The 15,207-nt window shown below is 40.5% G+C and overlaps 1 protein-coding gene across 1 annotated transcript in view; it reads right to left on the bottom strand.

The window, feature by feature from the left end:
- The window catches only part of PRDM2 (PR/SET domain 2), a 121,033-nt gene that overhangs the window by 87,781 nt on the left and 18,045 nt on the right, over positions 1 to 15,207 (bottom strand). Inside the window, 1 exon segment of the mRNA XM_065575401.1 lies at positions 12,978 to 13,051. Coding sequence (XP_065431473.1) covers positions 12,978 to 12,986 — 9 coding nt within the window. The 5' untranslated portion in view covers positions 12,987 to 13,051.

Genomic DNA, 15,207 nt, shown 5'->3' with positions numbered 1-15,207 from the left:
TTAACAAGTAAAAATCATTTGGTCAGCCTGTATTAAGGGGAAAAGTTAGGTTCTAAAAGGTTAATAATTATTAAATATTTTAATAAATGGCTAATCAATTATTTTAAACTGTTAAGACGCCCAACAGGTTTCTTCTAATCAATTATAACATCTTCTGTTGTGCTCAGTGTTTGTACTACACGTCTGTAATATGCTTACAACATAGATTAATATGTTAACTTTCTATAACTATTTATGAATATACCCTTCATTTCAGAGTTACTGAGCATGCACAACTCCCACTGAAGTCATTGCTCTTTAATAGAACTGCATCAGGTGGGAGCTGAAGATGTTTAGGTAACTGAAAATCTGTAAATACAGAAGCTCCCCGACTTACGCAAGCGTTCCGTTCCGGAATGCCTTGCATAAGTTGAATTTTGCATAAGTCTGGAACCTATCTCCGACAGTTACGCCAAAAAAAGCTTACGGAACTTTTTCCGTAAGTTGGATTTGCATAACCCAGGGAGCGTCTGTACCAAATTTTTTGGCATCCAAGTTGGATAATTCTGGCCATAGTTATTTGTCCTAGGTCACAGAAAAAGACAGTAGCAAAGATGGAAATAACAAATCTAAATATCTAAGAAAGGTATCAAAATATCAACCAAAAACAGGGGGACTGCACAACTGGCCTGGGTAACCCTGCTCTACTTTGAAATCCTTCTTGCTTCTACCCAGGACACATAGCAGAGGGATGCTGACAATGCTCATATGCATACCAATATACCAATACTCAAAAGGTTCCTCCAGTGCACAGCTTTTTTCGTAGCAAAGAAAAGGTAAATGTTTGAGGGGGGAAATTATGGGCACATTTGTGTATGCACCAAATTCAGTTGTGGGTCTTCAAGCCAAAACTGGTAAAGATACCCTCCTGCCCTCAACCTCCAGTGTCAACACCTTGTGAACTAGGGCTCTTTCCAGAAACGACCAATACTTAAGATATGGTTTGAGATTAAAAATAGTAAAACACTTCCCAGTACTAGGTACACAGTATAACCAATCCGTATAAGCAGCAATTTCAACAATTTTTGACATTATAACTGTGTAGCTCTGATACTAACTATATCACACTGATCACTGTTACATGACTGTATAAAAACTTAGTTATCTGTGATAGTTTTTCAAACAAAACGGTCAATAATTTTGGGATATGGTGTACATTGAACATATCAATTACAGTCAAATAAGGTGACCCAAAAGAAATAAATAATTTAGGAGAAGCTTTGGGGTACATTCTGCAAATCTTTGGAATCAACTATATAAAGAAGTGAGCTAAAAATTGAAATGTGTAAGACCATGTTTTGACATTTAACTGTATTTTCACATAGGACTGTAGAGTATATGGTATATGCAGTTCTCCTAGGTCCTCCTTTTTACAAATTTAATCATTAACAGACTAACTGAACATGTCAAGCATTAATCAAATAAATGGTACGCCTTGTTTGGGAAATAATCTTTAGTACCCCCTTTTTCAAGGGAAGATCACAATATTTTCTGAGCAGGGTTTTCAAAAGAAGGATAGTTGCACTGATTTGAAAACTCTAGGTCCTGTGATTTAATCAGCAACACTGACTATACTATACCCTTGAGAAGGCAACAGTTCCTTGGGCCAGAAGTACTGACAAAGTAATAACAAGACAGCGAGGACTGCAAGCAAAAAAATATGGCAGATGTAGAATGTAAAGATAAGCAGACAACCTATGATTCAGTTCCTGCAAATGAAGGCATGGTGTTAACAATTCAGTTGAAGCTAAGTATTCAACACAGTTCGATAACTACCACCTACTTAACCACTCCCTTTAGTGTACTCTCAGAATGGGGTAATCTAGCCTTGAAATTAGACGAAGGTTTCTGACCGTCAGAGGGGTGAAATATTGGAACGGCCTACCGAGGGAAACGGTGGGGGCGACGGACCTGTCTGGTTTTAAGATAAAGTTAGATAAGTTTATGGAGGGAATGGTTTAATGGTAAAACATAGTAGTCAAGGAAAGCCAAGCAATGGTGGGTAAATAGTATAATGGCTAATGGGGTCGGGCTGGAGACTCTTGCCTATATGCTCGGGGTCTTACTGATCGCCACATTTGGGGTCGGGAAGGAATTTTCCTCCAGGGCAGATTGGCTGAGCCTCTGGAGGTTTTTCGCCTTCCTCCGCAGCATGGGGCAGGGATCTCTAGCAGGAGGGTCTCTGCCGATTGCAGTCACTAAAAACAGGATTGGGGACTTCAACAGCAGAGTCCAGGGAAGGGGTAGGGACGGTTTTATGGCCTGCAGCATGCAGGGGGTCAGACCAGATGATCATAATGGTCCCTTCTGACCTTAAAGTCTATGAGTCTATGAGTCTATGAGTATTAACTAGTGGTACTGTCCTCAGAACATTTGTTTTCTCCGCATCACAAATTTGTTTTCTTAGAGTTTTCCCCATCCCTGGGATGTTTCTTTACAAATGTTTCATATCTTACTTAAGCAATGAGAAATGTATCCTTGTAGTAAGATATTTTCAATATAAAGTAACAGGCATTTGGAAAAAATATGCAATATTAAGATTCAAACACCAAAACATATAATAGTAATAAGGCTAAGGTATACCATTTTCTATATATTTACTGTGATAGCTGTGTATTTAAACATGAGACTCATGTGACCAAGTGCTAAATAAAACCAGTAAAGTATCAACATCAATACAGCAGTTTAAAGAGTACACCCCAAAATGTCTACTGTCTACAAGGCACTAAAATATAACTTACATTAATGCTTAGTGTTGATTTACAGCAGTGTAACAAAGAGGCCTGCACCTCAGATTGTTTTAAACCTGTTTTGACTCAGCAGCAGAAGTCACTAGATACACCTCTACCCCAATATAATGTGACCCAATATAACATGAATTCGGATAGAACGCGGTAAAGCAGCGCTCTGGGGGGGGGGCAGGGCTGCGCACTCCGGTGGATCAAAGCAAGTTCGATATAATGCGGTTTCACCTATAACACACTAAGATTTTTTGGCTCCCGAGGACAGCGTTATATCAGGGTAGAGGTATACTTTTTTCTATTAGTTTAACATATTGGCTTTTTGCCATTTTTTTATTTCATTAAAAAAATAGGTAAAAAGAGAGGCTTGTCCCACACATTAGCGCACTTAAATACTAAAATAAGTTAAAAATTCTCATATTTGTTGATCGTGAACCTGTGTGTGTCTGTATGTATACTTATCCACACACACAGCATAAGCAAGATCTGCTGAAATCAGACATGTTTACTAACACATTATTAATATGATTTGAGTTCTGAACAGTTAAAATAAAAACACCAATCTTAGATTTGTAGTTTCATTTAAAAGGCTGCAATGTAAGAATAAATATTTCAATACATGTAAACAGGGTCATTTTCTACTTTCTCTGTTCTTTGCAATGGCCTGTGAAACTATACACTAACTGTTTTTTGAATGGCTGTTCTGACCCTATTTTAATGCTTCAACCAAGACCAAATAATATTTTTATTTAAATGTAATAGTATATATAAAAATGCAGACTTTGGCTCATTAGCACTTTTAAAGGGAAAATTACTTACCTGTAAATGCAATTCTCTAAAGGAAGGCTGCACTATAAATTTGTACCCCATCTCAGGCCCTTGAGAGCTGACAGGCTAGCACAGTGTAGTTTAACATCCTCTGACAGTGAGGCAGTCCATGCACATGCCTCGTGCTCAGGCGGATGGACATATAAATATACATAGCACATCTCAGCCGTTAACTGCCAGTTCCTTTTCTAAGTATCAAAGGGATAACAAAAATCCTAACTCTCATGGGGAGCTAGGAGGGGAAATGTAGATGTATAGAGGAAATGATCTTCAGAGAACTTCTATTACAGGTGTATATATAGCAATTTCCTTTCCTTCGAAGGTATGTATCCTTGACAGAGCCTCATACTCAGTGATTACAAAGCCAGGGGAATGTCTCTCCCAAACAGACTAGGTTACTCAGTGAGGCTGGAAAAAAATTACACAATCAGTGTAATATGTCCAGCCTATTATTATAATTAAAAATATTTATTAGAAGAATGCCAGGTAAAACAAATACTCATCATCGTAACGTGACGCTGGAGAACCATTTCTTTAAAACTGATAAACATAGGTCGGCAGAATTTAGCAGTCAGTCAAACATCATTTGAAAAACTTTCATGGTCAGGATTACAGTAGTTAGCCACGTCAGACTTCTTCAATATATTTATTAATTAGCAAAGTGTGGAAAATGTGTATTTCTTCCTGTTAGTGGTTACTGAATTGTACATACTTTTTGAAGCCCTGCTGGATGTAGCAGCCTACAACGTTTGAAGACCTATTAAGAATTTCCTCCTCTTTCTCCCTCCCCACCCCCATTTATGTACAAGCATAGCACAAATATGAACAGGGTTTTGTAAATCCACTCACCTTCTCAGCAGAAGTGAGTTGGGAAGCTTTGCTCAGTAAGTGGGCAAGCTCTAACCAATACTTTTTGCTTATTTTAGACTTTTATTTAAAAATATTTTACTTTCTAGCCCTCAAGTTTGTGATTTGTCAAATATGAAATGATACAGTGCTATTTCTTGAGTTCAGAAAGACCTTTTCGGTGTCTCTGCCACTACTACAGCATTCCCAAACAGCAGCAGAGTGAAAATGACAATACTGTGGTCATATCAATGTTATTGCCTTGTGCTTCAGTAAGCCTGGAACAGCTGCAAAGACATGTACACAGAGGATGACCTAAAAATTGGAAGATGTAGAATCTCAGGGATCCCCTGCTACCCACAGCAGCCAAGAGGTCAGGGGATGGGTAAAGACTTACCATACTTCCTAGCTTCCAGCAGCTACAAGTCCGTGTAGGAAGAGAAAAAGGTTACTTTCCTCTTTCAGCAGGGAGAGAAAGGCAGGAGTAATGGGAGGTTTTGTGACTTTCAGACACTTGCTAGCCTTAAACAAATATAAAAGTAGATGGCACCTGAGCTGACAGAGGATGGTGACTGGAATTCCAGCACCTTTCCCCTTCCCAGTATCTGGGACAAATGGGATTGGGCTCCGCACCAGGGCATTGGATGTGGATTTCATTAGTGACCCCTCATTTTATTTTTCATCTTGGTCTCTGGCTAGAAGGTGTCTTCTAGAATACATGAAAAACTGCAAGATAGTAAGCAAAATTACGCAATTTTAAGGTTTGATTCTTCCCCGTATGTCAGGGCCAGAAGATGTTAGCAGACCAGGACATGTTCCCAGTACTGCTCATTTTAAAAATGTTAATCCCCATTTAAGTACATAATCTCTCATGACTCTTTTTTTAAAAATAAATAGTACAGAGTCAACTAGCTTGGACAAAACTGTATGGCATTTTACTAGATTATCCACTTAGGCCTGTCAGAAATTCTTCCCTAAATACCAGCACTATCCTTGCCTCAAAAACTTCAGAACAGTTCTAGCACGTAACAGAGTATGTAACCTGCATGTATCTGCAGGTATTAAAATACAAATCAGTACCTAAATTTACTTCTACTTACATAAATCGAAGAGATTAGCATCTAAAAGTCATTCAACACAGCAGTTTGAATTCCACCTCCACTGTACTAATGGAATTCACAAATCATTTGTTCGAGAGCATTGACAATGGCCTGTTTCATGACACAGTAGATTTACACCTCCAAAACAAAACTCTTAATAAGTAACCAAATATGCTATTCAATATAATAAACAATGGACCAAATTCTGTTCTCAGTTAAATCACTGCAACCCATTTATTTGCAACTTGAATGCAGTTGCATAAACATAATCCAGAAATACTACGGCTTCAGTCACTTCTCAAAGACTTTGAAGAAACGCATTCAAATAACTTTTGCTATAAAATGAATTAGTTTACCTCAGGGGATATTTTATGGGGCTACTATACAAGTGCATGTGTTACAAGCAATGTTAACAGACGTCTGGATAAAACCAGCCTGAAAGAGTGAAAAAGAAATCCTAAAACAGTGGGTATTGTTTTAACATTTTTCACAGAGTTCACCACTTGAATACTTCAAGAAAGCTAGCACTCACTGAATAAAATAGTGACTAATCAGCTTCATTACTACTTTTTAGACTTGTTAATGTGAAGTTGCTCATAAATACTGAGCTGTTGGCATTCAAATTTACAGGGGGTAAAATGGTAGAAAAACATCGCAAAAAAGCATTTGAAGGGGTGGAAAAGAATCCTATAGCGACAGCAGACTGGAGACTAAAGTTAAAATAAAGTGTTGAGCACAACTTGACAGTATCTCTGAAGACATTTCTGAAGCAATATTATTATTAATAATATTTATTATGTTAGTGCCTAAGGCCCAATCAAGAATGGGGCCCCACTCTGCTAGATACTCTACACACAGAGAGAAGTAGACAGTCGCTGCCTTGAAGGGCTTATAATGTAAATAGACAAGACAGACATAAGGTGCGGGAAAGAGTATAACACACAATATGATGCCAGCAAACGTTAGTTCCACTTTTTTTAAGATAGGTGCTGTTAGGAGGGGACAAACCAAATGCAAAATCAAGGAAGAGGGGACATGGAAAAGAAAGGGTTGAGAATGGCAGGGGTGCAGTGGGCCTGAGGTGAAGATACTACAAGGGATTGGGTGGGGGTGGGGGTGAGGAAGCGAGGGTTTGGAGCAAACAACCAGTTATAACAGGGCAGAGACAATCTAGTCTAAACTGTAGGAAGTTCTCAGAATGTCCAAAGGTACATGTTTTGGCTGCTGCAGCAGCTGCTCCTATTGGCAGTGATGTTAGGGTATGTCTACACTACCCACCGGATCGGCGGGCAGCGATCTATCCAGCAGGGGTTGATTTATCGCATCTAGTCTAGATGTGATAAATCCAGCCTGAGCGCTCTCCCGTCAACTCCTGTACTCCACTTCTGCGAGAGGCGTAGGTGGAGTCGACAGGGGAGCAGCAGCTGTCAACTCACCACGGTGAAGACACCACGATAAGTCCATCTAAGTAAGTCGACTTCAGCCACGTTATTCACGTAGCTGAAGTTGCGTAACTTAGATCAATTCACCCCTCCCCTCCCCCCCATAATGTAGACCAGGCCTGAGTTTCTCTGTTTCTGAAAGGGTCTCTAAGGGATATTAGTAACAAGTGAATGCATACAGCAGAACTCTGATTTGATGGGGGGGTAGGAATTAAGAATATATGTCATTTGCTCACTTAAGCAATTTATACTCCCACCCTTTTTTTTTTTAATGGTCACCTATACAAATATCCCAGATAGCATGCAACCTCTTCTCCACACAATCTTAATGCAGTCTGAGATGCATGCGTAAGAATGGCCATACTGGGTCAGACCAAAGGTTCATCTAGCCCAGGATCCTGTCTTCTGACAGTGGCCAATGCCAGGTGCCCCAGAGGGAATGAACAGAACAGGTAATCATCAAGTGATCCATCCCCTGTCACCCATTCCCAGCTTCTGACAAACAGAGGCTAGGGACACCATCCCTTCCCATCTTGGCTAACAGCCATTGATGGACCTATCCTCCATGAACCTATGTAGTTCTTTTTTAAACCCTGTTACAGTCTTGGCCTCTGGCAAGGAATTCCAGATTGACTGTGTGTTGTGTGAAAAAATACTTTCTTTTGTTTGTTTTAAACCTGCTGCCTAGTAATTTCATTTGGTGACCCCTAGTTCTTGTGTTATGAGGAGTAAATAACACTTCCTTATTTACTTTCTCCATGCCAGTCATGATTTTATAGACCTCTATCATATCCCCCATCGTCTCTTTTCCAAGCTGAGAAGTCCCAGTTTTATTAATTTCTCCTCATAAGGACGCTGTTCCAGACCCCTAATCATTTTTGTTGCCCTTTTCTGAACTTTTTCCAATTCCAATACATATTTTTTGAGATGGAGCGACCACATCTGCATGCAGTATTCAAAATGTGGGCATACCATGGATTTATATAAAGGCAATATGATATTTTCTGTCCTATTATCTATCCCTTTCTTAACGATGCCCAACATTCTCTTTGCTTTTTGAACTGCCGCTGCACATTGAATGGATATTTTCAGAGAATTATCCACAGTGACTCCAAGATCTCTTTCTTTGAGTGGTAACAGCTAATTTAGACCCCATCATTTTATATGTATAGTTGGGATTATATTTTTCACTGTGCATTACTTTGCACTTATCAACACTGAATTTCATCTGCCATTTTGTTGCCCAATCACCCAGTTTTGTGAGATTCTTTTGTAGCTTTTCACAGTCTGCTTGGTTAGTATCCTCTGCTAGATCCAGGTATGTTGTTTAAATAAGTTAGTCACCTAAACTACTTCATTAGAACATCTTCCATGTCTAACTCAAGCATGTTATGGAGGGTTCCAGGAAACAAATGTCTGTGACCAGGGACCCTTGGCACCAACTGGCAGAGTGCACAACGGGTGCATAGGGTTGTACAGGGAGCCCCAGATCAGATATCTGCATAATAGTTCAACAAAGGATGGCATGTGAGGTCTCTACCAATAATCATTACAAAAACATATGTATGAATAATATGTAAGGAGTTATGTGTCTTTATTGAAAAGTATGTTCTTAAGGTCTTGGCGTTAAGGCAGATTACCAGGAGGTTACAAAATTCAGAGAGTTTCCTTGCAGACAAGAGGTAACTGACACCTATCTCCTTGTCTGGTCATTTGTGTATTGTATGCCTCACACTGATGCCTATTTATTTGCATATTGGGCTAGATGCAAATTAAGAGGCTGGAAAATCTACAAGAGTGGAAATCTACAGGAAGAAACAGACAGCAGGTGGGTGGGAGGAGGTGGTGTCCTGTTTATGAACAAAGACAAAAGGACTGGTCTGGTATATCTGGAGTGCAAAAAGGACACATGGAATCATTCATCTGGGATGCAAACTGACAGTGTTTGTCTCATGAAAGGAGGGTCAGCCAGGATGGCTATAAAGCTGCAAGGATTCTGGATGAGCAATACTCTAAAAGACATGAGAGTATCTTGTTAATTAATTCTAGGACCTATAATGTGTATGAAGATTGTTTTACAAATGTTTTCAATACTTTTACTTGCTACTATTGAATCTCTATGTTTTGTTAAATAAACTTACACCTGATTTCACTCATGTAAATGCAAGTGTTAAGCGGAGGTTGAACTGAGCTTGGGTATACTGTTTCTTTGGAAGCAGCGAACCTATGAATACTGCGAGTGTCCAGTGGACAGGGACTGAACGCTCAAGGGTTGGGGGTATGCCAATCGCTAACCTGGGGGTCAGCAACCTTCGGCACGTGACCCGCAGCTCTCATTGGCCAGGAACGGCAAACCGCAGCCACTGGGAGCTGTGGGGGGCCGTGCCTGTGGACGGTCAATGTAACCAAAATGTCTCACAGCGCATGCCGAAGGTTGCCGACCCGTGCTAACCTATAGTGACAGCAGGACCTGCAAGCCCTTGAGGGAAGTGCCTATGTTACCTGTGGTTGGTGGAGTCAGGGAGCTGACTCACAACAGGCCCAGACAAAGCTTTCTCATGCTAAGGGCAGTTGGTAGCAAGGGTGCCCCAGAACCCTGGGTACCCACAGGAAGCGTCACAATGTACCTCTGCATAATGTGAGTGAGAAAACCCCAATTAACTTGAGGGTCATTTAAGTTAGACCAAAAGCAGAAATAGGAAGAATGAAAGTAATATGAGAACAGGACACTTGAGAGATGTTTGGCATCAGGCATCAAAGACAGCTCTTATATAGACCTGGCACTACAACTTGTCAATAGTGAATGAAATCACAAAGGCACTACAAGAAAAAAACAACAACACAGGGTTGATGCTAAATATATAATTAATCTGAATGGCAACTAAATCATAAGCAGCCATATGTACTCTGTACACTCGGAAGGCCAAATCTGAATGTGGAAGATGCCAAAAAAGATTTCAAACTATAGGAAGAACTCCTTGGGGGAGGGACCTCTATTTGACTGCAGAACACCAAACGTGCATATGGCACTGAATAAATAGTATTAGCAGTTCGACATAAGGATGATTTTTTTTCCATAGTGTGTGGAAACCATATTTAATTCTAAAAATAAATCGTTGTTGAAAAATATGGGAAAGAAGCAGAACCACCAACAGTAATTACCAAAACCTAAAAAGAAGAACAGGAGGACTTGTGGCACCTTAGAGACTAACAAATTTATTAGAGCATAAGCTTTCGTGGACTATAGCCCACTTCTTCGGATGCATCAAGTCCTCCTGTTCTTCTTTTTGCGGATACAGACTAACACGGCTGCTACTCTGATACCAAAACCTAGAATTTGGAGCTTACAGAATCTTAGCAATTCTCGAAGTGTATCAGAATAAGAACTCAACCAGTTACTATTCAAGCAGCTACACAGCAACAAGCTGTTCTCCTCTCTCATATTGCTGAGTACATGCAAAAAAACCTCACAAATGAAGATGTCTGGTTGCAATTATACATGCAACGGTGATGAGATATTTCCCCCAACCATCCCATACGTGACTGCAAAAGGACATTAGCACGAGTGCTAATGCATCAACTATAACTACCATATTACTTTACAAGCTTGATAACTCCATTGGTAGAGATCTTTTTATATTACTTTTTATATTATAAATATTACAAATCTATATTTTTGGTTTCCACACAAGAAGGGGAGCAGGAGAGGGAAATCCCAACAGCCAATTCCAAACTGTAATTAGTTATAATTAGTCCATGGTAATGGTAGAGGTCTGGTGTTCTTTAGTGAAGTAGCATCTTTGTTCTATGTTGATGGAGATAAATTAATTACATTATTCCTCAATGACATGTTTGGGGCATGAGGGTGATAAAGCCAGCCATTAGAAACAGTGAACATCAAGGAAAAAGAAGGTGCACAACTCAGTTTTTTATGTCATTGTGCCACCAAGGTTGTTTCTGGCCAGAGAAACAAGAAACATCTGCTCATGGTCATTTTTTTCAGTAAACTCAAAAACTGATTTCATCCTTTCAGTATAATAGCCTATTCTTCCATTCAGTCAGAAGGGATTTTTTTAGCTCCATCCAAAGAGAAGCCTTTGTAAGAATTAAAAGGGTCTGTTTACCTATTTCATAAGTGTTCTTACATAACCCAAGTGTGTACAACTGGCAAGCATAAATATAATATTTGTATTGATTACATGTAAATTCAGAATAAATAAAATCATATATAGGTAGCACTTCTTAACACACCACACTACAGGACACACAAAAAACTCATGTTAATATATTTCTATATCCAGGCATGTTATAAGGAAAAATGCTTATATTTCAATGTTTCAGAGTAGCAGCCGTGTTAGTCTGTATCCACAAAAAGAACAGGAGTACTTGTTAGTCTCTAAGGTGCCACAAGTACTCCTGTTCTTTTTATATTTCAATGTATATTCTTAACTTTTCAGAATAAAGAGATTTTAAGGCTCTAGACCAATGTGAAGGTTTCCTCTTGAATCAGTTTCAGTCTTCATAATAGGTTCTGATGATTGTGGGTTTGAAACTGGAAAATAGATCGAAGGCTGCAATTTTCAAAATGTTCTTATAAGTAGGTAAACTGATAAAAGTAAAGTACAAACTGACATGGGTCTCCTGGAGAGGTTTTCTTGCAGGTGGTGCCAGCCTCAATATCTTACATCTGATTAACAGGAGTTCACACAGAAAAGCCAATTAAAATCAATAAAATTAGATCAACTTCACATACACCCACACTGTGGATGGAAAAGGACTATGAGATTTAATTAAAATCAAAGGTTTTAAAGAACAGCACTAACATTTTGGCTTCCTAGTGCAGTGGTGTTCAAACTTTTTTTCTGGCGACCCAGTTGAAGAAAACTGTTGATGCCTGCGACCCAACGGAGCTGGGGATGAAGGGGGTTTGGGATGTGGGAGGGGCTCAGGGCTGGGGCAGAAGGTTGGGGTAAGGGGGTGATGGCTGCGGGGTGGGGCCGGGAATGAGGAGTTCAGGTGTGGGAGGGGGCTCTGGGTTGGAGCAGGGGGTTGGGGTGTGGGAGGGGGTCAGGGCTCTGGGCTGGGAGTGCAGGCTCTGGGATGGAGCCACGGATGACAGGTTTGGGGCGTAGGAAGGGGCTCTGGGTTTGGGGGGGCTCAGGGTGGAGGCAGGGGTGGGGGTGCAGGAGGGGGTCAGGGCTCTGGGCTGGGGCAGAGCGTTGGGTGCAGGGGTGAGGGCTGCGGGGTGGGGCCGGGAATGAGGGGTTCAGGGTGTGAGAGGGGGCTCTGGGTTGGGGCAGGGGTTGGAGTGTGGGAGGAGGTCAGGGCTCTGGGCTGGGGGTGCAGGTTCTTGGGTGGGGCTGGGGATGAGGGATTTGGGGTGCAGGAAGGGGCTCCAGGTTTGGGGGGGTCAAGGCTGGAGCAGGGGATTGAGGCGCGGGGTTCGGGCGTGGGCTTACCTCAGGCAGCTCCCAGTCAGTGGTGCAGCGGGGGTGCTAACGCAGGCTTCCTTCCTAGCATCGCAGACCGTGCTGCGCTCCGGAAGCGGCCAGCAGCAGGTCCAGATCCAGGCGGAGGTGCGGAAGGAGCTCCACGCTGCTCTTGCCCACAGGCACTGCCCCCACCTAGCTGAGTCGGTGCTCGGGGCGGGGGCAGCGCACGGAGCCCCACGACCCACCCCTCCCCCGCCCAGGAGTCGGACCTGCTGCTAGCCACTTCCAGGGCACAGCGCAGTGTTGGAACAGGGAGGGACTAGCCTGCCTTAGCTGGGCAGCACCGCCGACGGGACTTTTAACGGCCCGGTCAGCAGTGCTGACCAGAGCCGTCACGACCCAGTGCCTGACATCCCACGACCCAGTACTGGGTCGCGACCCACAGTTTGAAAACCACTGGACTAGTGGATCACTATTACTATTCCTGGTAATAATTAACTGGTTTAACATCTAAGTAAGGTACTTTGAAAGTCTTACGTTTAAACTCACCTGATTCATTTTGAATTCCTGTTGTGTTCTGAAAAGACACACACAACAAAGAAACTCCTTTGATTACATGAGCCCTAAAAAGAAAAACAGACAATTGTAATACACGCCTACCTACAGTGATTTGAAACTACATAAAGATCTGTAGAGTTCTATTTAAAAGGGGCTTATCAAAAAGAAGCCTATTACTTTATATCAATTCTGCTTCAGACTACTATATCGTCATTATAACCGATTCAAATTTAATCTTAAAACCCAAAGAAAGGTTTCCATCACTGACCTTTCTACGGCATCTGTTAAAAGTGAGACAAGCTGTATTCAGATGACTGACATTGATTTATCAGTTTTTATAAACAAATTAGCTGTTAGGGTTTTGCAATACAAAGCATTGCTGAAGAATTAGTCTAATTTAGTGATTTATTTTAGTTAAGCTACACAGTCATGATGCTTACCCCATAGGTTTAAAGCAGTTTGAAAGGATTTAGCTGCGCAGTTCCCATTATCATCAAGAGTCAGGCAACTAAGTCTCCACTTACCACATCTAAAACAGATTTTTTTATTGAAATTCAGCCTACTTTTCACTAAGGTGCTTACAGATATTGTTTTATTGCATACTAGCATTTTTTTTAAAATAAAGGCCCCAGGTTTGAAAAAGCATGTTTCCATAAGTAACACACAGCTTTAAGTTAAATTTGGAGCCCCACTGACTTGTGTCTATATTTACCAGGAGAACACTACACCTTAGATTGTAGTTATTTGATGTTATTTATGTACAAGGAAGCATTATTGGAAGTTACATTGTAATTTTTACACGAACATTGTTTAGTACCATGCAGTAAAATAAATTTACTGTATGTACCACATTATTTCTCTTGGAGATTAACTGGTGTCTACACTGTTAATGTATTTTATGAAAGTATAGTTTTTACTGTTATTCTCCTGGCTTCAGTTTAAGCAAGATAACAATCACTAATATATTAACAATACATGTTTTCAAGCGCTTAGGCTAAATAATGTTAAAATTACAATTAATTTAAAATGTGTTTTAGCAAAACACTCAAAATAAATTACTGGTAATTCCTCACTTCTCTGAATTATACAAAAGTTGAAATGCCTCATAACATGCAGGTATTGTCACGTATATACCCATAATGATTTCTTAAGAATGGAGGCTCATATGATTTATAATGAATTAAAAACTTTCCTTGAAAAGAGAATCTCTTACTGTATTCTAGTCCTCTATGAATAACTCATTGTGGCCTACAGTCCACTTAACTATACTTATGTTGAGACAAAAGGCTGGGAAACAATCCGGCCTAAATCTGGCAACTTGCTCCACATGTATAGGTCTCTGTCTGAACAAAACCAGTTGCAGGATCAGCCCCTGAATTTTAAATAACTGTGGGACGTTCGAAGAAGGGACCTCTTTTTGGAACTTAACTATGATATTCCAAAAGATTTCAGCACACCCTTCAAGCAGGCACAAATCATTCAAAAATATTTCCTTTTCAGTCCTAATATGTTCACATCTTTCCTTGACCCATAAATTTGACTTTCCAGATTGGCAGCACCAATGAGATCCAAGAAAAATAGGTCAGACTCAATGCTTTATATTTCTGTTTTCAGCAGCTTCCAAATGGCATCAACATTTTGATTTTGTTAAATCCTGCAGTGACATCAATATGTCCCTTTGTCCCCTAGTCCTTCGGCTGAGGTTCATATGCTTACGTTTTATCACCGTCTTTCTTCAGGGGCCTCCCATACTACCTTCAGCTTTGATACCTTTATTTGCCTCTCCCCCGTGAATAATGTAGTCTTTACTTTAGATACTTTTACTTAAATGCTTTACTCAAGAGGTTCCTGAAATATGATCTATGGACTGCTAGGGTTCCACAGAGACCTACTAGTGGTCCATGGAAAGATGGCTTGTCACATGGAGAGGGGTGATCAGATGTAAAGTGAAAGCAGACAGTATGACACTTCTCTGTTAAGATGCAGCCTATATCATGAAAAAGTTTGAGAGTACTTTAGCAGCACTGCTGCTTAAGCATTTATTAACTGTTTCATTGGGCTATGTATCCATATCTAGGTCAATTTATAGATGAAATACTGTGGACTAATATAGGACTCAAAACATTTCCTGGCATGAAAGACTCAATTTTTTATATTTTTAGTAAATTACAGGTCTTGTTTTCATAATATTTTGCTTTCAGACCAAAAGAAATTCCTGATA

Source organism: Chrysemys picta, chromosome 21 (genome assembly GCF_011386835.1).
Source record: "Chrysemys picta bellii isolate R12L10 chromosome 21, ASM1138683v2, whole genome shotgun sequence".
In the NCBI taxonomy this organism is placed as follows: domain Eukaryota; kingdom Metazoa; phylum Chordata; order Testudines; family Emydidae; genus Chrysemys; species Chrysemys picta.
Note: the sequence above shows the minus strand (reverse complement) of the source record. Positions and strands in the feature narration are given on the sequence as shown.